General features: G+C 38.4%; 1 protein-coding gene across 2 annotated transcripts; it reads left to right on the forward strand.

The window, feature by feature from the left end:
- The first annotated feature begins 57 nt into the window (after window positions 1–57).
- On the forward strand, window positions 58–27,808 carry LOC130621708 (fibrillin-2-like). 2 transcript variants are annotated; one of them, XM_057437042.1, is made up of 43 exons: window positions 59–200; window positions 953–1,071; window positions 2,926–4,159; window positions 4,909–5,148; window positions 6,371–6,574; window positions 6,880–7,098; window positions 7,376–7,591; window positions 7,870–8,088; window positions 8,347–8,562; window positions 8,841–9,059; window positions 9,318–9,533; window positions 9,812–10,030; window positions 10,289–10,504; window positions 10,783–11,001; window positions 11,260–11,475; window positions 11,754–11,972; window positions 12,250–12,465; window positions 12,744–12,962; window positions 13,240–13,455; window positions 13,734–13,952; window positions 14,211–14,426; window positions 14,705–14,923; window positions 15,182–15,397; window positions 15,676–15,894; window positions 16,172–16,387; window positions 16,666–16,884; window positions 17,162–17,377; window positions 17,656–17,874; window positions 18,152–18,367; window positions 18,646–18,864; window positions 19,142–19,357; window positions 19,636–19,854; window positions 20,132–20,347; window positions 20,626–20,844; window positions 21,104–21,319; window positions 21,598–21,816; window positions 22,094–22,309; window positions 22,588–22,806; window positions 22,994–23,218; window positions 23,752–24,027; window positions 25,096–25,296; window positions 26,201–26,272; window positions 26,827–27,808. In XM_057437042.1, exons 2-43 carry the CDS (start codon window positions 988–990, stop codon window positions 26,865–26,867), a joined length of 9,756 nt encoding a protein of 3,251 aa, XP_057293025.1. In that variant the 5' UTR covers window positions 59–200; window positions 953–987; the 3' UTR covers window positions 26,868–27,808. The 2 variants fall into 2 exon arrangements, with proteins under 2 accessions (XP_057293026.1, XP_057293025.1); XM_057437043.1 differs by lacking the exon at window positions 4,909–5,148 and having other exon boundaries at window positions 58–200.
- The last annotated feature ends 21 nt before the right edge of the window (window positions 27,809–27,829 follow it).

Raw genomic sequence — 27,829 nt, forward strand, 5'->3', positions numbered from 1 at the left:
AATTTATTCGTACAGAACATGCAGTTTAGCAAATAACAAAAATTGTGGGTCGATGTTGTTCATCATTGGTTTACAACTAATGGCAATGCTTTGAAAGACGCATCACATGATCACAAAACGGACGTCTGCTGATAGCGCTGAAACCCACTTTACTTTCGTTTTGCAGCTGGGAGCGAGCAGTTGCACGCAGCAAAGAAATTGTTAGTTTAGTTTTTCTTTATTGTTATTTAATGTCCATAAATCTTGACTGTAACTAATTGACAACGCTTCTGTAGCTTTGTAGCTATATAGCTCAACTTGCAATATAATTCAGGCTAAAAATGTTATCAGTGACTATAAAAGATTAGCCAGCAGTAGGCATCGATCATGATATAAATTGTGATTGCATTTGAGTTATAATAACTACATTTTTTTTAATTTTCGAACTGTATGTGCTTCTGTATGCGGCTACTTTGGTTTGTGTTTCCTGTTTGCAGCTACTTTGGTATTTACAAGTCTATCTATTTACTCTGCTATTTGGCTTACTAAATCCCTTATTAAGCTATATCATAGCAAACTAGCTAAGTTACTTTTCGCTAACACTAGGTAACTATTGCAAGCTACAGAGCTTCCTACCTAGCTACATTTCTGTGGTAATACGTTTAGTTTGATTCAGATTAGTTTGGACAATATAAGTTGATTTTAATGTCAAGTTGTAGGAGCTATTGCCAAAGTATATTTCATAGTCAAACACTTATACACCTGCTGCTTTTACTGGTTATTTTGTTATGTTCTGTGAAAGATGACTAAATAATTTACATTTTCCTGTCAGCATTTCCAATTTAATTGAACATACTCTAATACGTATACCAACATGTTAACTACACAGGCAGCAGGAATCGTGCCTTGCGTGAAACTAATAGTAATGCTTGCTAACTTTGTTATAAAATTTTTTTTTCTTTTTTAATTTTAGATCTGTTATATAAACTAGCATTAAAGAAATGAAAAATGGCGAAATGTTGGAAATCCATGTTGTTGTTTGCTTTCCTTGTGATTTGTGTTGAAGCATCAAAGCATCAAACTGCAAAAAAGGTATTAATTATATACCAATAAAAAATTTGTTCAGCCCTTAAAATTTATTTATTGTGGTGGCAAGAAATGTATCTATTTAGTAATTTATACATTTTTAAAATAAGTATATACGTGCAACATATATGAGGGTTCGAATTATCATAATATAAAAATGCTTCGCATATGTTTTATTTTTACTAGTTCAGTGTCTCCCAAGCGCAAAGTAAACCAAAGTAAAATTTTCAATTTTAGGAGTTTAGATTGTCAGAAAATGCATTTCCAGCATATTTAAACACTGTAATGGTATAACATATTTGTATGATTTCATTTTTCTACTCACCAGTGATGGATTTAAAGAACAGATTTCTTGTAAAAGCAATAAACACACACTAGTTGTTCAGCAATCACAATGTCTGGATATTTTTTTTTGTTTGTTCTCATCGTGCATTCTCACTTTTTTACAGTGGAGTAGTTACAAATAACTTCTTTCTCAGCTTCTCTGTTTCATTGAAAAAATAATAATAAGAGAAGTGGCAATAAGTTGTGACGTACTAAATGTCGGGGAAAGTGAACCAAAAGTCATCGAATAATTTCCTTTTTATTTTAGAAAATTTCCAACTTATAAAAATATTTTTTTATTAACTAATAAGTAAAAAAGTGTTAATTCACCATTCTCATGCATCGACTTTGCTGAAAGATAGTCGACGAGCGTTCAACAAGATGTTATTCCACAAATAATACGGCTAAAAATCAATGACGTTTTTTACACCGACCTAAAAGTTTTCGATACTAATTCATGGCTTGATGTATCTTAACATTAAGAAAATGCTAGAAATTGCATCGCATTTTTGTCCCACTTTTCAAAATCACTTTGCATTATAGATAGATGTGCTTATTTTACATGGCTAGCCTGAGAAATATCAAGGAATATACCCTGTCTATTATTTGCAGGAGGGGCTTAGATGGATAGTCCTAGAGTATTTAATGCTCATTTTGAGCTACGCAGACCCAATTAGGGCCTACACTCTACTAGACAACTCTTCGCAACATCCAACGGCCCACACAGTGTGCCATCTTCCCAATTTCCCTCACATGGTGTGCGTTAACCCGGGGCTATGGTAACATTCACTCGCCCATGTTGAATCCCCGTCAAGAGAAATCGAACCCTGGTCTCCCGCACAGAGTAGGAGAGTTATAACCACAATCTACGACGCCACAATAAACACTAATCTACAGTGCCACCATAGATTAGTGCAAGTGACAGTGACTGTGGGTACTTTATCATCTACAAATGTTTCCCAAGTCTTAAAATGGTATGCTATATCTATCAATTAAATTATGTCAAAACATGATGTTGCAGACAAGAGCGGTTCTTGTGTTTGGGGTTCACGAGTTGAAACGTCCCCCACTTGTCTCCAGCATGAAAAAACAGAACACACACACATGTTTATAAAATGATTAGAGTAAGTAAAAAGACGCAGGATTTTTTTTAACATGATGCGGGTTATGCAAAGGTGTGGGTAAGTATAACAAATTGATTAAAATTTTATGCAGTTTATATGAAGGTGCGGGCTATCTGATAGCATCTAGTTTATAACTCCCTAAAAAAGCTTAGCTGAGGGTTATGCGATGTGCGGGTTATATACCGGAAAATATGGTACATCAATACTTTTCATCATCGCCAGGCTTATTTTTTTTAAATTTGAATCTCATTTCACATCATCTCATCATTCAATCCTCAAGTTAGTAAAGTAGGTGGTCACATTTTGACTGCATAAATCAGTTGTTTTGTTTGCCATTGAAATTGCTGATATTTTAGGTTGTCTTCAAAGGTAAAATGTTTTGTAAATTTAACAAACACTAATTGCATTTTAGGAGCAGAAATCCCAGAGTCAAAATGGAAGATTCTCATTCTTATCAAAATTAAAATCACTCCATCTCAGTGGTTTGGGCAATGTTATATGTCCTGATGGAGTAACTTCTTGTAATGATGGATATACTTGTTGTTTGCTTTCTGATGGCAGATATGGTTGTTGTCCTTACCCAAATGCAAACTGCTGCAATGATCACATACATTGTTGTCCATATAATTATTATTGTCAAGTTCCATACTGCAATCCAAGGCGGAAGTTTGAGAAAAAGACATTGACACTTACTAAAACAGTTTCAAAAAAACCTAGTAACTATTTACTTCACCTGTATGGTGCTTATAATGCAGTGATATGCCCTGATAAGAGATACACATGTCCTGGAGGCCATACATGTTGCAAAAAGGAAAATGGGGAATATGCCTGCTGTCCCTTTGTAAATGCTGGTTGCTGCAGTGATGGTGTTCATTGCTGTCCGAAGGGATTTTATTGTGACTACAAAGAAAGAAAGTGCAATAAAGAATTAGTACGCATGCCTCTGGGTATTAAAACAAGGGCTAAGCCTATTCCTAAGTTGCTGCAAGCATTCTTAGGGTTAAAAAAGAAAGAAATCAGCAAACCAAACACTGTAAATTGCTCTGGTGGCATATATTATTGTAAGACTGGAGAGACATGTTGTTTAACATCAAAAGGCGTGTATGCTTGCTGTCCATTGCCCAATGCTGTTTGCTGCTCAGATCATCAACATTGCTGCCAACATGGAACTAAATGTGATGTAAAACAATTGAAATGCGTGCCAAAAAATGGAGGACTAGATCAAGAAATTTTAAAAAAACATCCTGCACAAATGCATAAGCATATTAGCTCTAAATTTCCTGTTCAATGTCCTGATCACACTCATTATTGCCCAGCTGGATCAACATGTTGTTTGACCTCCGCTGCTAGTTATGGTTGTTGTCCAGTTCCAAAAGCTGTTTGTTGTGAAGATGAAAAGCATTGTTGTCCAGAAAATTCAAAGTGCTTTTCTGGAAAATGTGCATTTTCTAATGGCAATGTTGTTACTGCTCTTGTAAAAATGCCAGCAAAACCAATGACCATATGCCCTGATGGACACACTTCATGTCCTGACAGTTGGACTTGTTGTAAATCTGAACAAGGGTATGGGTGTTGCCCTCTTCCAGATGCTGTTTGCTGTGATGATCTTAAGCATTGTTGTGAGAATGGTTATGAATGTACAGCAGGTAGAGTTTTTGATTTTTTTTTATTAAATCATGTCTATGCATGCTTCAAATCAAATTACTTGGCATTATCATTGAAAAAAAATTCTGCAAACCTTTGTTTATCTTTATGCTTTTGTGTATTACACTAAAATTGTTCTGGTTGTTGTTTTTTTAATTCAAAAAATATATATACTGAAACAAATTTTTCAAATGCAAACCAACCACATTATTAAGCAAAATTATGGATAACCATGATTTTAAAGGACCTGATACACTTGTATAATATTACTGAAATATACCTTATAATATCAATATAATTTCTTAAAATATGGTTATAATTTCTTATAGTTATAATATGTACAATTTTTAAACACCTGGAATGTGCATCAAAACCTCATATAATTTGCTGCATGGTTATAATATTTGAATAAAATAAATATGATTTTAATAATATTGTTGGTAATCTGGTTTCGAATGCCTTTTGTTTGTGTGACAATAGATCTATTATCTGCTAGCGTTGTTGTGGCAACGATGTCATGAAATTAAATGAAATTATAACGATATTACAACAAATTATAAGTATAATGTAGATAAATTATAAATATATTTTAGAATATATTTAATGATATTATACAAGTGTATCCTGGCCTTACAAAGAATGTGGTAGGTGTCTATACTTCTCTGTGAGAAGGTTGTTTAAACTAAATGGAATAATCATAATTCAGTAAGCCAGATCTATATTATAATGATTTTCTACTCGGTTTTCTTAGGGGTATGTCACCTTGGCACGACACAGAAGTCTATGGTAAAGCATGTTTCAGGATATGTTATCAGAAGCACAGATACTGATCAAATTAAACTCTGCTCTGATGGGAAAACGAAATGTGATGAATCCAAAACATGCTGTGATAAAATATTGAATGAAAGCTACTGTTGCCCCTTCCCTAATGCAGTCTGCTGTCTTAATAACAGTCATTGTTGCCCACAAGGCTTCACTTGCTCTCAACATGGTAGGAGATTATTTTATACTAGTTGATAAGGTGATTTTACCAATGACCCGTCAATAAAGAATTGAGTTTAAAAGTTTAACATCATTGACTTGCCTGTTTGGAAACAGGTGGGTTGACCCAGGCTTAGTTAATTGGTCCCAGGTGATGCCTGGTAACCCAAGCAATGAAAGTTAAGTGATGTCACCACCCTGTTTCCAAGTTGTTTGGCCTCAAAGTTATAAGTACTATGCAATGACTTAACTAATCTTATTAAAAACATAGACACTATTCTAATGTGTTAAGTCATAATTTAACATCAGAAAAGTTAACAAATAAGACGTTACTAATTTGCTAAATTGATGGAGAATGAAGTTGTCTACTTTGGTTGTTACAGACTTTGTCTTGTGTTTGACATTATCGCCTGTTTTAACCAAACTATCACTTTCTAAATGGGCTAAATTTCATTTTGCATGTTGCTCTATGTGTAAGGTGATACAACTCTAACATATCCAAACCCTAATTTGTAAGTTTTTTAGAACTGGAAAGGCAAATAAAGTACAGTTTACAGCCTTTTGATTCATTAAATAACAAGAACATATTCTCTTTAAATCCATTCTTGCAGGGCTGGAATTAGTCATTTTGCAAACATTGACTAATGTGGAGAACAAAAACCTCTTTGCTGCTCTGGTTTGGAAGCATAGGCCACTTGCCATTAATCCCTTGTAAATAGTTTTTTGTTGTGACAACCATTATAGAAGCAGGTGATACAAATTTTATTGTAGAATAATTCACAATGACAGGATTTATTTTGCAAATTCCAATTTGTCAACTGCTAATTCAAACCCTTTCGTTTCCCTTCTGAAGCTTATCTTTTCCCCTTTTATTATTACTGATTTGACAGTCAGCCTAAAGTATCAGGAATTGAAGATTGACATGATATTTTCTGTTTGTAGTGTTGCAAGCACACCACATCAATTGTTGTCCCAATACAAACTTTTTCCAAAAAAAGGCATGCACATCTGCAGCACCCATGTACAAAATGATCTAGGCATCCTATTAATGGCACGTGCAAAATGCTAATGTTCTCAAAACTTGACCATAACTAATACATCTCTGTAATAAAATATTTCCATTACAGCCTGAAGCCTTTGCCAGTAATTTCTAATGTATTTTTCATATGTATAACCATTAACAAATATTAGAAAATGAAGAATAACTAATACTATGTCATTTCCTTTTGCAGGAATTTGCAACAAAAACGGTGTGTCAAAATCACCATTTAGAAACATTTTCTCACAAATTTGTCCTGATGGTGTAACAGAATGTCCATCAAACAACACTTGTTGTAAATTATCTACTGGGGGATATGGATGTTGTCCTTTGCCTCAAGCTACTTGCTGTTCTGACGGTGTACACTGCTGTCCGAATGGTTATTCCTGTTCGGCAGGTACTTTTCATTTTAATTTTTCGTGCTTTAGCGTCTTCATTGCATATTTCCATTGGTAAAGGAATCCGCCGGGAACGATTAATGCATTGTGGAAACCTCTGCTCCATGGCAAATTCTTTCTCCGTCATTCTTAATTGGAAAAGTGACTTATAAAGGGTTTTGAGCTTTTCTAAAATATTCCTTTCGTTTGGCCCTTTATATTGTTTACTACATTTATCACACCAGCATGTCTCAAGTAGTAAATCTCCCTGCTATCTTTGTTCACATGTGAAATGGCTGGTTAAAGTTTATGTGTTCCATGTTAGGTTATTGTGTGAAAGGAGACGAAAGAATCGAAGCATCAAGACATACCAGTGGCATAAAAAAAGCCTTGGTAGTATGTCCAGACGGAGTGTCACAATGCCCTTCAGGAAGCACGTGCTGTAAACTGTCTACAGGAGGCTATGGATGTTGTCCCCTGCCCAAGGCTACCTGCTGTTCTGATGGTGTTCACTGCTGCCCAAACGGTTATTCTTGTTCAGCAGGTACGTTTTATGAGAATTTTACGCCTCTTAATATTTCTTTTGCATTGCATGGTTGGTAAAAAGAGCATGGAAAAGACTTGCAGCCTTTTGTGAGTCTTCTGTGTTCCTAGAAAACGGTGCGGTCCACTCGTAATGGCAACTTAGTTGAATTCATGCTTCTTCCTGTCCCTATGTACATTGATCTGATAAGATGTTTTCCGCTAGGTTATCGTATGTAATCTTGTCCTTTTACATTTCGAATTTATAATAGCACTTTAGGGTTTGTGTTTTATGTTAGGTTCCTGTGTGAAAGGAAAGGAACAAATTGAAGCGTCTAAACATACTAGCTCTATAAAGAAAGCCTTGGTAGTATGTCCGGACGGCACGGAATGTGCGACTGGGAGCACGTGCTGTAAATTATCTACTGGGGGATATGGATGTTGTCCTTTGACTCAAGCTACCTGCTGTTCTGACGGTGTACACTGCTGTCCGAATGGTTATTCCTGTTCGGCAGGTACTTTTCATTTTAATTTTCCGTGCTTTAGCGTCTTCATTGCATAATTACATTGGTAAATGAATCAGCCGGGAACGATTGATGCATTGTGGAAACCTCTGCTTCAATTGGAAAAGTGACTTATAAAGGGTTTTGAGCTTTCTTATGATATTCCTTTCGCTTGGCCCTTTATATTGTTTTCTACATTTATCACACCAGCATGTCTCAAGTAGTAAATATCCCTGCTATCTTTCTTCACATGTGAAATGGCTGCTTAAAGTCTACGTGTTCCATGTTAGGTTATTGTGTGAAAGGAGACGAAAGAATCGAAGCATCAAGACATACCAGTGGCATAAAGAAAGCCTTGGTAGTATGTCCAGACGGAGTGTCACAATGCCCTTCAGGAAGCACGTGCTGTAAACTGTCTACAGGAGGCTATGGATGTTGTCCCCTGCCCAAGGCTACCTGCTGTTCTGATGGTGTTCACTGCTGCCCAAACGGTTATTCTTGTTCAGCAGGTACGTTTTATGAGAATTTTGCGCCTCTTAATATTTCTTTTGCATTCCATGGTTAGTAAAAAGAGCATGGAAAAGACTTGTGTGTTCCTAGAAAACAGTGCGGTCCACTCGTAATGGCAACTTAGTCGAATTCTTGCTTCTTCCTGTCCCTTTGTACATTTATCTGATAAGACGTTTTCCGCTAGGTTATCATATGTAATCTTGTCCTTTTACATTTTGAATTTAAAATAGCACTTTAGGGTTTGTGTTTTATGTTAGGTTCCTGTGTGAAAGGAAAGGAACAAATTGAAGCGTCTAAACATACTAGCTCTATAAAGAAAGCCTTGGTAGTATGTCCGGACGGCACGGAATGTGCGACTGGGAGCACGTGTTGTAAATTATCTACTGGGGGATATGGATGTTGTCCTTTGCCTCAAGCTACTTGCTGTTCTGACGGTGTACACTGCTGTCCGAATGGTTATTCCTGTTCGGCAGGTACTTTTCATTTTAATTTTCCGTGCTTTAGCGTCTTCATTGCATAATTACATTGGTAAACGAATCCGCCGGGAACGATTGATGCATTGTGGAAACCTCTGCTCCAATTGGAAAAGTGACTTATAAAGGGTTTTGAGCTTTCTTATGATATTCCTTTCGTTTGGCCCTTTATATTGTTTTCTACATTTATCACACCAGCATCTCTCAAGTAGTAAATATCCCTGCTATCTTTGTTCACATGTGAAATGGCTGCTTAAAGTCTACGTGTTCAATGTTAGGTTATTGTGTGAAAGGAGACGAAAGAATCGAAGCATCAAGACATACCAGCTCTATAAAGAAAGCCTTGGTAGTATGTCCAGACGGAGTGTCACAATGCCCTTCAGGAAGCACGTGCTGTAAACTGTCTACAGGAGGCTATGGATGTTGTCCCCTGCCCAAGGCTACCTGCTGTTCTGATGGTGTTCACTGCTGCCCAAACGGTTATTCTTGTTCAGCAGGTACGTTTTATGAGAATTTTGCGCCTCTTAATATTTCTTTTGCATTCCATGGTTAGTAAAAAGAGCATGGAAAAGACTTGTGTGTTCCTAGAAAACAGTGCGGTCCACTCGTAATGGCAACTTAGTCGAATTCTTGCTTATTCCTGTCCCTTTGTACATTTATCTGATAAGACGTTTTCCGCTAGGTTATCGTATGTAATCTTGTCCTTTTACATTTCGAATTTATAATAGCACTTTAGGGTTTGTGTTTTATGTTAGGTTCCTGTGTGAAAGGAAAGGAACAAATTGAAGCGTCTAAACATACTAGCTCTATAAAGAAAGCCTTGGTGGTATGTCCGGACGGCACGGAATGTGCGACTGGGAGCACATGCTGTAAATTATCTACTGGGGGATATGGATGTTGTCCTTTGACTCAAGCTACCTGCTGTTCTGACGGTGTACACTGCTGTCCGAATGGTTATTCCTGTTCGGCAGGTACTTTTCATTTTAATTTTCCGTGCTTTAGCGTCTTCATTGCATAATTACATTGGTAAACGAATCAGCCGGGAACGATTGATGCATTGTGGAAACCTCTGCTTCAATTGGAAAAGTGACTTATAAAGGGTTTTGAGCTTTCTTATGATATTCCTTTCGCTTGGCCCTTTATATTGTTTTCTACATTTATCACACCAGCATGTCTCAAGTAGTAAATATCCCTGCTATCTTTGTTCACATGTGAAATGGCTGCTTAAAGTCTACGTGTTCCATGTTAGGTTATTGTGTGAAAGGAGACGAAAGAATCGAAGCATCAAGACATACCAGTGGCATAAAGAAAGCCTTGGTAGTATGTCCAGACGGAGTGTCACAATGCCCTTCAGGAAGCACGTGCTGTAAACTGTCTACAGGAGGCTATGGATGTTGTCCCCTGCCCAAGGCTACCTGCTGTTCTGATGGTGTTCACTGCTGCCCAAACGGTTATTCTTGTTCAGCAGGTACGTTTTATGAGAATTTTGCGCCTCTTAATATTTCTTTTACATTCCATGGTTAGTAAAAAGAGCATGGAAAAGACTTGTGTGTTCCTAGAAAACGGTGCGGTCCACTCGTAATGGCAACTTAGTCGAATTCTTGCTTCTTCCTGTCCCTTTGTACATTTATCTGATAAGACGTTTTCCGCTAGGTTATCATATGTAATCTTGTCCTTTTACATTTTGAATTTAAAATAGCACTTTAGGGTTTGTGTTTTATGTTAGGTTCCTGTGTGAAAGGAAAGGAACAAATTGAAGCGTCTAAACATACTAGCTCTATAAAGAAAGCCTTGGTAGTATGTCCGGACGGCACGGAATGTGCGACTGGGAGCACGTGTTGTAAATTATCTACTGGGGGATATGGATGTTGTCCTTTGCCTCAAGCTACTTGCTGTTCTGACGGTGTACACTGCTGTCCGAATGGTTATTCCTGTTCGGCAGGTACTTTTCATTTTAATTTTCCGTGCTTTAGCGTCTTCATTGCATAATTACATTGGTAAACGAATCCGCCGGGAACGATTGATGCATTGTGGAAACCTCTGCTCCAATTGGAAAAGTGACTTATAAAGGGTTTTGAGCTTTCTTATGATATTCCTTTCGTTTGGCCCTTTATATTGTTTTCTACATTTATCACACCAGCATCTCTCAAGTAGTAAATATCCCTGCTATCTTTGTTCACATGTGAAATGGCTGCTTAAAGTCTACGTGTTCAATGTTAGGTTATTGTGTGAAAGGAGACGAAAGAATCGAAGCATCAAGACATACCAGCTCTATAAAGAAAGCCTTGGTAGTATGTCCAGACGGAGTGTCACAATGCCCTTCAGGAAGCACGTGCTGTAAACTGTCTACAGGAGGCTATGGATGTTGTCCCCTGCCCAAGGCTACCTGCTGTTCTGATGGTGTTCACTGCTGCCCAAACGGTTATTCTTGTTCAGCAGGTACGTTTTATGAGAATTTTGCGCCTCTTAATATTTCTTTTGCATTCCATGGTTAGTAAAAAGAGCATGGAAAAGACTTGTGTGTTCCTAGAAAACAGTGCGGTCCACTCGTAATGGCAACTTAGTCGAATTCTTGCTTCTTCCTGTCCCTTTGTACATTTATCTGATAAGACGTTTTCCGCTAGGTTATCATATGTAATCTTGTCCTTTTACATTTTGAATTTAAAATAGCACTTTAGGGTTTGTGTTTTATGTTAGGTTCCTGTGTGAAAGGAAAGGAACAAATTGAAGCGTCTAAACATACTAGCTCTATAAAGAAAGCCTTGGTAGTATGTCCGGACGGCACGGAATGTGCGACTGGGAGCACGTGTTGTAAATTATCTACTGGGGGATATGGATGTTGTCCTTTGCCTCAAGCTACTTGCTGTTCTGACGGTGTACACTGCTGTCCGAATGGTTATTCCTGTTCGGCAGGTACTTTTCATTTTAATTTTCCGTGCTTTAGCGTCTTCATTGCATAATTACATTGGTAAACGAATCCGCCGGGAACGATTGATGCATTGTGGAAACCTCTGCTCCAATTGGAAAAGTGACTTATAAAGGGTTTTGAGCTTTATTATGATATTCCTTTCGTTTGGCCCTTTATATTGTTTTCTACATTTATCACACCAGCATCTCTCAAGTAGTAAATATCCCTGCTATCTTTGTTCACATGTGAAATGGCTGCTTAAAGTCTACGTGTTCAATGTTAGGTTATTGTGTGAAAGGAGACGAAAGAATCGAAGCATCAAGACATACCAGCTCTATAAAGAAAGCCTTGGTAGTATGTCCAGACGGAGTGTCACAATGCCCTTCAGGAAGCACGTGCTGTAAACTGTCTACAGGAGGCTATGGATGTTGTCCCCTGCCCAAGGCTACCTGCTGTTCTGATGGTGTTCACTGCTGCCCAAACGGTTATTCTTGTTCAGCAGGTACGTTTTATCAGAATTTTACGCCTCTTAATATTTCTTTTGCATTGCATGGTTGGTAAAAAGAGCATGGAAAAGACTTGCGGCCTTTTGTGAGTCTTCTGTGTTCCTAGAAAATGGTGCGGTCCACTCGTAATGGCAACTTAGTCGAATTCTTGCTTATTCCTGTCCCTTTGTACATTTATCTGATAAGACGTTTTCCGCTAGGTTATCGTATGTAATCTTGTCCTTTTACATTTCGAATTTATAATAGCACTTTAGGGTTTGTGTTTTATGTTAGGTTCCTGTGTGAAAGGAAAGGAACAAATTGAAGCGTCTAAACATACTAGCTCTATAAAGAAAGCCTTGGTAGTATGTCCGGACGGCACGGAATGTGCGACTGGGAGCACGTGTTGTAAATTATCTACTGGGGGATATGGATGTTGTCCTTTGCCTCAAGCTACTTGCTGTTCTGACGGTGTACACTGCTGTCCGAATGGTTATTCCTGTTCGGCAGGTACTTTTCATTTTAATTTTCCGTGCTTTAGCATCTTCATTGCATAATTACATTGGTAAACGAATCCGCCGGGAACGATTGATGCATTGTGGAAACCTCTGCTCCAATTGGAAAAGTGACTTATAAAGGGTTTTGAGCTTTATTATGATATTCCTTTCGTTTGGCCCTTTATATTGTTTTCTACATTTATCACACCAGCATCTCTCAAGTAGTAAATATCCCTGCTATCTTTGTTCACATGTGAAATGGCTGCTTAAAGTCTACGTGTTCAATGTTAGGTTATTGTGTGAAAGGAGACGAAAGAATCGAAGCATCAAGACATACCAGCTCTATAAAGAAAGCCTTGGTAGTATGTCCAGACGGAGTGTCACAATGCCCTTCAGGAAGCACGTGCTGTAAACTGTCTACAGGAGGCTATGGATGTTGTCCCCTGCCCAAGGCTACCTGCTGTTCTGATGGTGTTCACTGCTGCCCAAACGGTTATTCTTGTTCAGCAGGTACGTTTTATGAGATTTTTATGCCTCTTAATATTTCCTTTGCATTGCATGGTTGGTAAAAAGAGCATAGAAAAGCATTGCAGCCTTTTGTGAGTCTTCTGTGTTCCTAGAAAACGGTGCGGTCGACTCGTAATGGCAACTTAGTCGAATTCTTGCTTATTCCTGTCCCTTTGTACATTTATCTGATAAGACGTTTTCCGCTAGGTTATCGTATGTAATCTTGTCCTTTTACATTTCGAATTTATAATAGCACTTTAGGGTTTGTGTTTTATGTTAGGTTCCTGTGTGAAAGGAAAGGAACAAATTGAAGCGTCTAAACATACTAGCTCTATAAAGAAAGCCTTGGTGGTATGTCCGGACGGCACGGAATGTGCGACTGGGAGCACGTGCTGTAAATTATCTACTGGGGGATATGGATGTTGTCCTTTGACTCAAGCTACCTGCTGTTCTGACGGTGTACACTGCTGTCCGAATGGTTATTCCTGTTCGGCAGGTACTTTTCATTTTAATTTTCCGTGCTTTAGCGTCTTCATTGCATAATTACATTGGTAAACGAATCAGCCGGGAACGATTGATGCATTGTGGAAACCTCTGCTTCAATTGGAAAAGTGACTTATAAAGGGTTTTGAGCTTTCTTATGATATTCCTTTCGCTTGGCCCTTTATATTGTTTTCTACATTTATCACACCAGCATGTCTCAAGTAGTAAATATCCCTGCTATCTTTGTTCACATGTGAAATGGCTGCTTAAAGTCTACGTGTTCCATGTTAGGTTATTGTGTGAAAGGAGACGAAAGAATCGAAGCATCAAGACATACCAGTGGCATAAAGAAAGCCTTGGTAGTATGTCCAGACGGAGTGTCACAATGCCCTTCAGGAAGCACGTGCTGTAAACTGTCTACAGGAGGCTATGGATGTTGTCCCCTGCCCAAGGCTACCTGCTGTTCTGATGGTGTTCACTGCTGCCCAAACGGTTATTCTTGTTCAGCAGGTACGTTTTATGAGAATTTTGCACCTCTTAATATTTCTTTTACATTCCATGGTTAGTAAAAAGAGCATGGAAAAGACTTGTGTGTTCCTAGAAAACGGTGCGGTCCACTCGTAATGGCAACTTAGTCGAATTCTTGCTTCTTCCTGTCCCTTTGTACATTTATCTGATAAGACGTTTTCCGCTAGGTTATCATATGTAATCTTGTCCTTTTACATTTTGAATTTAAAATAGCACTTTAGGGTTTGTGTTTTATGTTAGGTTCCTGTGTGAAAGGAAAGGAACAAATTGAAGCGTCTAAACATACTAGCTCTATAAAGAAAGCCTTGGTAGTATGTCCGGACGGCACGGAATGTGCGACTGGGAGCACGTGTTGTAAATTATCTACTGGGGGATATGGATGTTGTCCTTTGCCTCAAGCTACTTGCTGTTCTGACGGTGTACACTGCTGTCCGAATGGTTATTCCTGTTCGGCAGGTACTTTTCATTTTAATTTTCCGTGCTTTAGCGTCTTCATTGCATAATTACATTGGTAAACGAATCCGCCGGGAACGATTGATGCATTGTGGAAACCTCTGCTCCAATTGGAAAAGTGACTTATAAAGGGTTTTGAGCTTTCTTATGATATTCCTTTCGTTTGGCCCTTTATATTGTTTTCTACATTTATCACACCAGCATCTCTCAAGTAGTAAATATCCCTGCTATCTTTGTTCACATGTGAAATGGCTGCTTAAAGTCTACGTGTTCAATGTTAGGTTATTGTGTGAAAGGAGACGAAAGAATCGAAGCATCAAGACATACCAGCTCTATAAAGAAAGCCTTGGTAGTATGTCCAGACGGAGTGTCACAATGCCCTTCAGGAAGCACGTGCTGTAAACTGTCTACAGGAGGCTATGGATGTTGTCCCCTGCCCAAGGCTACCTGCTGTTCTGATGGTGTTCACTGCTGCCCAAACGGTTATTCTTGTTCAGCAGGTACGTTTTATGAGAATTTTGCGCCTCTTAATATTTCTTTTGCATTCCATGGTTAGTAAAAAGAGCATGGAAAAGACTTTTTTGTTCCTAGAAAACAGTGCGGTCCACTCGTAATGGCAACTTAGTCGAATTCTTGCTTCTTCCTGTCCCTTTGTACATTTATCTGATAAGACGTTTTCCGCTAGGTTATCATATGTAATCTTGTCCTTTTACATTTTGAATTTAAAATAGCACTTTAGGGTTTGTGTTTTATGTTAGGTTCCTGTGTGAAAGGAAAGGAACAAATTGAAGCGTCTAAACATACTAGCTCTATAAAGAAAGCCTTGGTAGTATGTCCGGACGGCACGGAATGTGCGACTGGGAGCACGTGTTGTAAATTATCTACTGGGGGATATGGATGTTGTCCTTTGCCTCAAGCTACTTGCTGTTCTGACGGTGTACACTGCTGTCCGAATGGTTATTCCTGTTCGGCAGGTACTTTTCATTTTAATTTTCCGTGCTTTAGCGTCTTCATTGCATAATTACATTGGTAAACGAATCCGCCGGGAACGATTGATGCATTGTGGAAACCTCTGCTCCAATTGGAAAAGTGACTTATAAAGGGTTTTGAGCTTTATTATGATATTCCTTTCGTTTGGCCCTTTATATTGTTTTCTACATTTATCACACCAGCATCTCTCAAGTAGTAAATATCCCTGCTATCTTTGTTCACATGTGAAATGGCTGCTTAAAGTCTACGTGTTCAATGTTAGGTTATTGTGTGAAAGGAGACGAAAGAATCGAAGCATCAAGACATACCAGCTCTATAAAGAAAGCCTTGGTAGTATGTCCAGACGGAGTGTCACAATGCCCTTCAGGAAGCACGTGCTGTAAACTGTCTACTGGAGGCTATGGATGTTGTCCCCTGCCCAAGGCTACCTGCTGTTCTGATGGTGTTCACTGCTGCCCAAACGGTTATTCCTGTTCAGCAGGTACGTTTTATCAGAATTTTACGCCTCTTAATATTTCTTTTGCATTGCATGGTTGGTAAAAAGAGCATGGAAAAGACTTGCGGCCTTTTGTGAGTCTTCTGTGTTCCTAGAAAATGGTGCGGTCCACTCGTAATGGCAACTTAGTCGAATTCTTGCTTATTCCTGTCCCTTTGTACATTTATCTGATAAGACGTTTTCCGCTAGGTTATCGTATGTAATCTTGTCCTTTTACATTTCGAATTTATAATAGCACTTTAGGGTTTGTGTTTTATGTTAGGTTCCTGTGTGAAAGGAAAGGAACAAATTGAAGCGTCTAAACATACTAGCTCTATAAAGAAAGCCTTGGTAGTATGTCCGGACGGCACGGAATGTGCGACTGGGAGCACGTGTTGTAAATTATCTACTGGGGGATATGGATGTTGTCCTTTGCCTCAAGCTACTTGCTGTTCTGACGGTGTACACTGCTGTCCGAATGGTTATTCCTGTTCGGCAGGTACTTTTCATTTTAATTTTCCGTGCTTTAGCATCTTCATTGCATAATTACATTGGTAAACGAATCCGCCGGGAACGATTGATGCATTGTGGAAACCTCTGCTCCAATTGGAAAAGTGACTTATAAAGGGTTTTGAGCTTTATTATGATATTCCTTTCGTTTGGCCCTTTATATTGTTTTCTACATTTATCACACCAGCATCTCTCAAGTAGTAAATATCCCTGCTATCTTTGTTCACATGTGAAATGGCTGCTTAAAGTCTACGTGTTCAATGTTAGGTTATTGTGTGAAAGGAGACGAAAGAATCGAAGCATCAAGACATACCAGCTCTATAAAGAAAGCCTTGGTAGTATGTCCAGACGGAGTGTCACAATGCCCTTCAGGAAGCACGTGCTGTAAACTGTCTACAGGAGGCTATGGATGTTGTCCCCTGCCCAAGGCTACCTGCTGTTCTGATGGTGTTCACTGCTGCCCAAACGGTTATTCTTGTTCAGCTGGTACGTTTTATGAGAATTTTACGCCTCTTAATATTTCTTTTGCATTGCATGGTTGGTAAAAAGAGCATGGAAAAGACTTGCGGCCTTTTGTGAGTCTTCTGTGTTCCTAGAAAACGGTGCGGTCGACTCGTAATGGCAACTTAGTCGAATTCTTGCTTATTCCTGTCCCTTTGTACATTTATCTGATAAGACGTTTTCCGCTAGGTTATCGTATGTAATCTTGTCCTTTTACATTTCGAATTTATAATAGCACTTTAGGGTTTGTGTTTTATGTTAGGTTCCTGTGTGAAAGGAAAGGAACAAATTGAAGCGTCTAAACATACTAGCTCTATAAAGAAAGCCTTGGTGGTATGTCCGGACGGCACGGAATGTGCGACTGGGAGCACGTGTTGTAAATTATCTACTGGGGGATATGGATGTTGTCCTTTGCCTCAAGCTACTTGCTGTTCTGACGGTGTACACTGCTGTCCGAATGGTTATTCCTGTTCGGCAGGTACTTTTCATTTTAATTTTCCGTGCTTTAGCGTCTTCATTGCATAATTACATTGGTAAACGAATCCGCCGGGAACGATTGATGCATTGTGGAAACCTCTGCTCCGATTGGAAAAGTGACTTATAAAGGGTTTTGAGCTTTCTTATGATATTCCTTTCGTTTGGCCCTTTATATTGTTTTCTACATTTATCATACCAGCATCTCTCAAGTAGTAAATATCCCTGCTATCTTTGTTCACATGTGAAATGGCTGGTTAAAGTCTACGTGTTCCATGTTAGGTTATTGTGTGAAAGGAGACGAAAAAATCGAAGCATCAAGACATACCAGTGGCATAAAGAAAGCCTTGGTAGTATGTCCAGACGGAGTGTCACAATGCCCTTCAGAAAGCACGTGCTGTAAACTCTCTACAGGAGGCTATGGATGTTGTCCCCTGCCCAAGGCTACCTGCTGTTCTGATGGCGTTCACTGCTGCCCAAACGGTTATTCTTGTTCAGCAGGTACGTTTTATGAGAATTTTACGCCTCTTAATATTTTTTTTCCATTGCATGGTTAGTAAAAAGAGCATGTAAAAGACTTGCGGCCTTTTGTGAGTCTTCTGTGTTCCTAGAAAACGGTGCGGTCCACTCGTAATGGCAACTTAGTCGGATTCTTGCTTATTCCTGTCCCTTTGTACATTTATCTGATAAGACGTTTTCCGCTAGGTTATCGTATGTAATCTTGTCCTTTTACATTTCGAATTTATAATAGCACTTTAGGGTTTGTGTTTTATGTTAGGTTCCTGTGTGAAAGGAAAGGAACAAATTGAAGCGTCTAAACATACTAGCTCTATAAAGAAAGCCTTGGTAGTATGTCCGGACGGCACGGAATGTGCGACTGGGAGCACGTGTTGTAAATTATCTACTGGGGGATATGGATGTTGTCCTTTGCCTCAAGCTACTTGCTGTTCTGACGGTGTACACTGCTGTCCGAATGGTTATTCCTGTTCGGCAGGTACTTTTCATTTTAATTTTCCGTGCTTTAGCGTCTTCATTGCATAATTACATTGGTAAACGAATCCGCCGGGAACGATTGATGCATTGTGGAAACCTCTGCTCCAATTGGAAAAGTGACTTATAAAGGGTTTTGAGCTTTCTTATGATATTCCTTTCGTTTGGCCCTTTATATTGTTTTCTACATTTATCACACCAGCATCTCTCAAGTAGTAAATATCCCTGCTATCTTTGTTCACATGTGAAATGGCTGCTTAAAGTCTACGTGTTCCATGTTAGGTTATTGTGTGAAAGGAGACGAAAGAATCGAAGCATCAAGACATACCAGCTCTATAAAGAAAGCCTTGGTAGTATGTCCAGACGGAGTGTCACAATGCCCTTCAGGAAGCACGTGCTGTAAACTGTCTACAGGAGGCTATGGATGTTGTCCCCTGCCCAAGGCTACCTGCTGTTCTGATGGTGTTCACTGCTGCCCAAACGGTTATTCTTGTTCAGCAGGTACGTTTTATGAGATTTTTATGCCTCTTAATATTTCCTTTGCATTGCATGGTTGGTAAAAAGAGCATAGAAAAGCATTGCAGCCTTTTGTGAGTCTTCTGTGTTCCTAGAAAACGGTGCGGTCGACTCGTAATGGCAACTTAGTCGAATTCTTGCTTATTCCTGTCCCTTTGTACATTTATCTGATAAGACGTTTTCCGCTAGGTTATCGTATGTAATCTTGTCCTTTTACATTTCGAATTTATAATAGCACTTTAGGGTTTGTGTTTTATGTTAGGTTCCTGTGTGAAAGGAAAGGAACAAATTGAAGCGTCTAAACATACTAGCTCTATAAAGAAAGCCTTGGTGGTATGTCCGGACGGCACGGAATGTGCGACTGGGAGCACGTGTTGTAAATTATCTACTGGGGGATATGGATGTTGTCCTTTGCCTCAAGCTACTTGCTGTTCTGACGGTGTACACTGCTGTCCGAATGGTTATTCCTGTTCGGCAGGTACTTTTCATTTTAATTTTCCGTGCTTTAGCGTCTTCATTGCATAATTACATTGGTAAACGAATCCGCCGGGAACGATTGATGCATTGTGGAAACCTCTGCTCCGATTGGAAAAGTGACTTATAAAGGGTTTTGAGCTTTCTTATGATATTCCTTTCGTTTGGCCCTTTATATTGTTTTCTACATTTATCATACCAGCATCTCTCAAGTAGTAAATATCCCTGCTATCTTTGTTCACATGTGAAATGGCTGGTTAAAGTCTACGTGTTCCATGTTAGGTTATTGTGTGAAAGGAGACGAAAAAATCGAAGCATCAAGACATACCAGTGGCATAAAGAAAGCCTTGGTAGTATGTCCAGACGGAGTGTCACAATGCCCTTCAGAAAGCACGTGCTGTAAACTCTCTACAGGAGGCTATGGATGTTGTCCCCTGCCCAAGGCTACCTGCTGTTCTGATGGCGTTCACTGCTGCCCAAACGGTTATTCTTGTTCAGCAGGTACGTTTTATGAGAATTTTACGCCTCTTAATATTTTTTTTCCATTGCATGGTTAGTAAAAAGAGCATGTAAAAGACTTGCGGCCTTTTGTGAGTCTTCTGTGTTCCTAGAAAACGGTGCGGTCCACTCGTAATGGCAACTTAGTCGGATTCTTGCTTATTCCTGTCCCTTTGTACATTTATCTGATAAGACGTTTTCCGCTAGGTTATCGTATGTAATCTTGTCCTTTTACATTTCGAATTTATAATAGCACTTTAGGGTTTGTGTTTTATGTTAGGTTCCTGTGTGAAAGGAAAGGAACAAATTGAAGCGTCTAAACATACTAGCTCTATAAAGAAAGCCTTGGTAGTATGTCCGGACGGCACGGAATGTGCGACTGGGAGCACGTGTTGTAAATTATCTACTGGGGGATATGGATGTTGTCCTTTGCCTCAAGCTACTTGCTGTTCTGACGGTGTACACTGCTGTCCGAATGGTTATTCCTGTTCGGCAGGTACTTTTCATTTTAATTTTCCGTGCTTTAGCGTCTTCATTGCATAATTACATTGGTAAACGAATCCGCCGGGAACGATTGATGCATTGTGGAAACCTCTGCTCCAATTGGAAAAGTGACTTATAAAGGGTTTTGAGCTTTCTTATGATATTCCTTTCGTTTGGCCCTTTATATTGTTTTCTACATTTATCATACCAGCATCTCTTAAGTAGTAAATATCCCTGCTATCTTTGTTCACATGTGAAATGGCTGGTTAAAGTCTACGTGTTCCATGTTAGGTTATTGTGTGAAAGGAGACGAAAGAATCGAAGCATCAAGACATACCAGCTCTATAAAGAAAGCCTTGGTAGTATGTCCAGACGGAGTGTCACAATGCCCTTCAGGAAGCACGTGCTGTAAACTGTCTACAGGAGGCTATGGATGTTGTCCCCTGCCCAAGGCTACCTGCTGTTCTGATGGTGTTCACTGCTGCCCAAACGGTTATTCTTGTTCAGCAGGTACGCCTCTTAATATTTCTTTTGCATTGCATGGTTGGTAAGAAGAGCATGGAAAAGACTTGCGGCCTTTTGTGAGTCTTCTGTGTTCCTAGAAAACGGTGCGGTCCACTCGTAATGGCAACTTAGTCGAATTCTTGCTTATTCCTGTCCCTTTGTACATTTATCTGATAAGACGTTTTCCGCTAGGTTATCGTATGTAATCTTGTCCTTTTACATTTCGAATTTATAATAGCACTTTAGGGTTTGTGTTTTATGTTAGGTTCCTGTGTGAAAGGAAAGGAACAAATTGAAGCGTCTAAACATACTAGCTCTATAAAGAAAGCCTTGGTAGTATGTCCGGACGGCACGGAATGTGCAACTGGGAGCACGTGTTGTAAATTATCTACTGGGGGATATGGATGTTGTCCTTTGCCTCAAGCTACTTGCTGTTCTGACGGTGTACACTGCTGTCCGAATGGTTATTCCTGTTCGGCAGGTACTTTTCATTTTAATTTTCCGTGCTTTAGCGTCTTTATTGCATAATTACATTGGTAAACGAATCCGCCGGGAACGATTGATGCATTGTGGAAACCTCTGCTCCAATTGGAAAAGTGACTTATAAAGGGTTTTGAGCTTTCTTATGATATTCCTTTCGTTTGGCCCTTTATATTGTTTTCTACATTTATCACACCAGCATCTCTCAAGTAGTAAATATCCCTGCTATCTTTGTTCACATGTGAAATGGCTGCTTAAAGTCTACGTGTTCCATGTTAGGTTATTGTGTGAAAGGAGACGAAAGAATCGAAGCATCAAGACATACCAGTGGCATAAAGAAAGCCTTGGTAGTATGTCCAGACGGAGTGTCACAATGCCCTTCAGGAAGCACGTGCTGTAAACTGTCTACAGGAGGCTATGGATGTTGTCCCCTGCCCAAGGCTACCTGCTGTTCTGATGGTGTTCACTGCTGCCCAAACGGTTATTCTTGTTCAGCAGGTACGTTTTATGAGAATTTTATGCCTCTTAATATTTCCTTTGCATTGCATGGTTGGTAAAAAGAGCATAGAAAAGCATTGCAGCCTTTTGTGAGTCTTCTGTGTTCCTAGAAAACGGTGCGGTCGACTCGTAATGGCAACTTAGTCGAATTCTTGCTTATTCCTGTCCCTTTGTACATTTATCTGATGAGACGTTTTCCGCTAGGTTATCGTATGTAATCTTGTCCTTTTACATTTCGAATTTATAATAGCACTTTAGGGTTTGTGTTTTATGTTAGGTTCCTGTGTGAAAGGAAAGGAACAAATTGAAGCGTCTAAACATACTAGCTCTATAAAGAAAGCCTTGGTAGTATGTCCGGACGGCACGGAATGTGCGACTGGGAGCACGTGTTGTAAATTATCTACTGGGGGATATGGATGTTGTCCTTTGCCTCAAGCTACTTGCTGTTCTGACGGTGTACACTGCTGTCCGAATGGTTATTCCTGTTCGGCAGGTACTTTTCATTTTAATTTTCCGTGCTTTAGCGTCTTTATTGCATAATTACATTGGTAAACGAATCCGCCGGGAACGATTGATGCATTGTGGAAACCTCTGCTCCAATTGGAAAAGTGACTTATAAAGGGTTTTGAGCTTTCTTATGATATTCCTTTCGCTTGGCCCTTTATATTGTTTTCTACATTTATCATACCAGCATCTCTTAAGTAGTAAATATCCCTGCTATCTTTGTTCACATGTGAAATGGCTGGTTAAAGTCTACGTGTTTCATGTTAGGTTATTGTGTGAAAGGAGACGAAAGAATCGAAGCATCAAGACATACCAGTGGCATAAAGAAAGCCTTTGTAGTATGTCCGGACGGAGTGTCACAATGCCCTTCAGGAAGCACGTGCTGTAAACTGTCTACAGGAGGCTATGGATGTTGTCCCTTGCTCAAGGCTACCTGCTGCTCTGATGGTGTTCACTGCTGCCCCAATGGTTATTCGTGCTCTGGAGGTAATTTTGTCTGGATTTTTATCATAAGATTCTAAGTTTTCGAGTTATTAAGTGGGAATACGTTGCGTTTCTGTTTTTCGATTTTGTGACAAGATAGTGTTTTCTGTGTGTGTGTAGATTTGTTTTGGGTTATATCTATATTTTACTTTCTTTATTCTGTTTCTGATCATATATTTTACTGTTTTAGGCTTTTGTACTAAAGGTGGTGATGTCTTAGTCGCTTCAAAACACTTTGGAGCTATTTCCTTCCCCTCAGTTGTGGTGTGTCCTGATAAGGTATCGCAGTGTTCAGATGGTAGTACGTGTTGTAGGTTATCAAGTGGAGCTTATGGCTGTTGTCCTTTGCGCAATGCTGTCTGTTGCGATGACCATGTTCATTGCTGTCCTGGAGGGTATAGGTGCAGTGGCGATGGTAAGTATCCTATAATATAATATTTAATCAGGAAGGGGCGCGGCGGTAAAAATTTTATTCGGAAGTTTGGGGGAAATGTGAGAACTTATACATAAGTAAGTAGTTTTTTTCTGGACTTTCTAGGCTGATATCTTTTACAACTATCTGATTCGATGTGTTATTTCGGTCTTAATATCACGTAATAACAAATGTATTGCAAAAATAAAGAAGAGAGTAAAATAATTTGTTGGAGAATGTGTGTATTGTGATTGGGATGGATGGCAGGTGTAATTATAAGCTACTAGCCGGTGGTCCGCTTGTTCACCTGTCCTTTTATATACTGCATTTCGCGTGTCTCGCTACTAAGGTTTCCATTGCGCAGAGACAGACAAACGACGGCTATTTGAAGATATAGGTATTTGAGGTATTCAATTTATCTTTCCTATCTGGAATGTTCTACCCAGATTTAGTGCAGAGTAAAGGATATACTAGCCAAATCTAAGCTTATAATTACATGGCCTTTTTTATTTTTTAACTCTATTTTGTTACTTTAGGATATTGTGAAGCTGGTACCCAAAAAATTCTGGCATCAAAGACTCTTCAAGTGGACAACAAAAAAGTCCCAGCACTTGATGCCTTTTCGTATCATAAGGATAATACTGCAACGCACGTCTCCAGGGGCAGTTACTATTCGCGAAGAGATGATTTTCTCATGAAAGTTTTGCTTAATCAAATGAAGAAATGTCCAAATGGCAAAACAACCTGTAAGCAGTATGAAACTTGTTGTGGCAGCCAGTGTTGCCCATATGGAAATGATTGCTCGAAAGATGGTATGTAAAATGCGTTTGAATGAGTATTCTCTCTTTTATTATTCTTATCAAATCCTTATTGCTTAAGTCTTTAAAAGAATATTTTAACCAACCCTTTTTGTTTTTACGACGCTTCCAGAAACGCATCTGATACCACCAAATAAATTTATTTATCCTTAAGTCTTTGAAGAAGATAGACACTTTACTAAGAAGATAGACACTTTACTGTCCGAGGTATATTTGGGCAAATTTTCTTTCTGTTTTCGGTTTTGTTGCAGTGAGGTAAAGCTACTTAGTGCATCACAAACATATTCCTTGGCATTGAGCGGATATCTAATCCGTGGTTCTCAGAACTAGAAGGCTTTCTTAGACAATCCAACTACACTACGTGCAATGTGTTATCCATGCTTAACGCAGTTCTACTTCTATACGACCATACTATTTATAATCGCTGGCCATGATCGGAGGGCCGATCGGGGTAAACCATTTCCGGTAGAGGTTGTACACACGGATTTGCCATGACAAACTACAGTTAACTCCCGGTAACTCGAATCTCCAAGGGACCAGAGAAGACAGTTCGACTTAACGAATGTTAGACTTAACCAAAGCTCCCGTTAACTCGAATTTAGACAATGATGACATATTAGTTCGAGTTAAGGGGATTTAAATTTTGTAAGATCAAAAATTTCAGCAAATTGAAGAGCCTTCTCTTTTATCATATTGCCATCAATTGGAACGTTTTAACTCGTTTATAAGGAGAATCATTTAAGAACAGCCTTTTTAAAATTTAACCATTTGTTTTCTCTTTAGAAACTAAAAAGTTTGAGTTATCCAAAGAAATGAATTTAACGGGGTCCAAAATGGTTCGAGATAATGAATGTTCGAGTTATCCGGGGTTGAAGTTAACGAGTAGTTTTTATAAGGAAGTAAGAAATGTCCAAGGGACCGTAGAAAACAGTTCGAGCTAATAAAAGTTCGAGTTAACCGGTGTTCGAGTTACCGGGAGTCTACTGTATCATCTACATATTTTTAAAAAATCGCGTATTTTTATTAATAAAGGGGAATTGTTTTTTTTTCTTCTGATTTAAGGAGTTAACTGTCAAGAAAATGTCAAGAGCAATAAGATAGGGGATACACTTTGTCCGGATGGCAAATCGAAATGTCTTGCTGGTACATCATGCTGTTTGACGAAAGGAGACGTGTATCAGTGCTGTCCAATAGCGCATGCCACATGTTGTGACGATGGTGTACATTGTTGTCCAAAGGGCTGGAATTGCTTAACATCAAAAGGTAAGCAAGGGTTCTTTTTTGTTTTAAATAGAGATAACCGTGTCCGCAAAATACACACAAGTATTGAAGCAGAAAACAAACAAGGTTTATTACGGGAATAATTGTAATATATCGCAGTTGCTTTCCTGTTACAATTTGAATTTCTCGCTTTCATGTTTATTATTTTAAGCTGCCACGGTTGCTTGTGGAAACGCGACATAGAAAAGAGCTTGTTATAGCGAAGTTTAATCACGTGGCTTTAGATTCATACACCTCTCCCGAATTCATAAATTATAATAATTATGACGTCATCCAAAATTTTATAATGTATCTATGCTCTTCAAATAAGGATATTCAGATAGAATATCAAATTATGACAAAAATGAATTTTTTAGAGCAATATAATATTCTGGTCGGATTTTATTTAGATTTAGACAGAAATATTTACGAAATTAGGTAATTTGTTATACCTTTTGCTAAGGAACTTAGGAATAAGATTCATTTTTAGTATCGACCTCTTTAATTGAGTTCGAAATAATTAGGAAATTCGGGAAAGGTCTATTCTGATGCGCAATCTTGTAGCTAAGATTCATACGATAGCTTTTCAGTTTTGTAATGAAGTACAGCAATGTTTCAGTTTTGTAAATCACATTTGATGATTTTATATGGAAGTAAAACGATATATATATCCACTTTTCAACTCACTTTTTTTCTTGCCAATCCATAATTTGAACTTTTGCTTCGAAACTTTTTTTGCCTTGTTGTATTTCGATGGCTGGGATTTTATAAACAAATTTTTTCAACACCTTAAAAAATTGTAAAAATAAATTTTGTTACCCAAAGCCCTAATTTGTGTTGGTTAAGGTTTTTAACCACAGCATGGTGATGGCTAAAAGTGTGTATGTTCTTTCTTGTGTGTTTTTAGGTCTTTGCAAACGCCCTGGTGTGTTAAGTTTTGTTGAGATGAGAAAAACGGAAACCAGTGTGTCGGTAGTGGGTAAGTACGTTTTAGACTGGTTGAATTAAAGATTGTTTTTATAAAAATGTTAATGGCCGCCTCTTCCAATTTTTGACGTCGACCCTTAGCATGCTCAATTTTCCCGTTTGGAAGGAAACTTTTCAACTTCTAAAGCTATCGAAATACTGGTAGGGCAGTTAAAAAATATCTTATACGCCTGCGCAGGTAATGGTTGGTTGAATTTTATGGATGATTCGGAATGTAGAAAGCAAACCTAAGATTTTCCTGGTCATTTAAATTACTAATTTACTAGTCGATAGTGGAAAAATCCGCAAAAAAACCGCCCGCCACTACTAGCAGATGCCATTTTAGGCTCACAGAGTATTTTCGCGCGTGCCTTGTATAAAAATAAAATTGTTACCATTCAAAAATGAAACCAATCGGATCGGAAATTTGTGATTTCTGAAATTTGATTGGTTAAAATATTTTCCGTTACGATCCAAACGAAGTAATAATCAAATTATTCTTGTTTCGTTTTGTTGTTGATTAGAAATGTAGCTTAATGTTTTATATCTTCGATGCTTTCGTTTTAGAAGAGGAAGTCCGTCAAGATGGCGGATATGTCACGTTCTAATTTTTACTTTTTTCTTATATTTCTGTTTTGTTGTGTTAGAGATGTTGAAAATTGATAACTAGTTATTTTTTCGACTTAATTTTTTATTTTGTGTTGTGTTGTTGGAATTATATATTAGAATAAGTAGTTGATAGAGAATTTTGATAATTATTCGTGTGTGTGTGTTTTGTTAAGTGAAAAACTTTTAATACGTCAGCATTCTTAAAATGTTATATCTGTAGTTTTTGCTAGTTCATGATGTATAGTTTAGTGTCTGTTTATTAAAATAAGATTTGTCTTGGCGATACACGCAATTTTGAAGGAAAAAATAAAGTCTTTAATTTTTACTTCTATGCTTATGTAATGTTGATTTAGTTTGTAATTTTTATTCGTTAGAATTCTTTTGCATTTTTTTGATTTTGTAAAATTTGTATTTTTTTTTACATATGAAAACTTACTGTTATGAACGAGGTTATTCACTCTACCAACCTCGATTCCAGGCCCTGGGATTAAGGTTGATAGAACTTTAAACTATAAAAAATAATTTGAAAGTCAGTCTTATCATGAGAGTCATGAGATAACATTTTAGATACACTAAGCGTGACTTCTTATTTAAATAAAACCCAAATATGCGAAAATCTTTTTCGTCTTTCTTAAAACCAACTCGAAGAACAATTAGGACTGACAATCTTCCTCCTTCAACGTCTACCAGAAGGTGGCTGTTAGTCCTTTTACTAAACAAAAAAAAAGAAAAGATGGCTTTACGTTGATATACGCAATACTCAACCTCATTCCCAGGGCATTTTGAATTGCTCCGTAATAACAGCTTAGGCCACAAAACCATTGGGACGAAGTTGCGCGATACTGTTCGAGTGATCGTGTATCAAGTAAATAATTTTTCAATGTAACATTAAAGAATGTAGACCTTATACGTTGAAAGATAACAAAACAGTTAAAGTGAACACTGATATTTGCTCTTGCTT

This window comes from Hydractinia symbiolongicarpus, chromosome 12 (assembly GCF_029227915.1).
Source record: "Hydractinia symbiolongicarpus strain clone_291-10 chromosome 12, HSymV2.1, whole genome shotgun sequence".
NCBI classification, from domain to species: domain Eukaryota; kingdom Metazoa; phylum Cnidaria; class Hydrozoa; order Anthoathecata; family Hydractiniidae; genus Hydractinia; species Hydractinia symbiolongicarpus.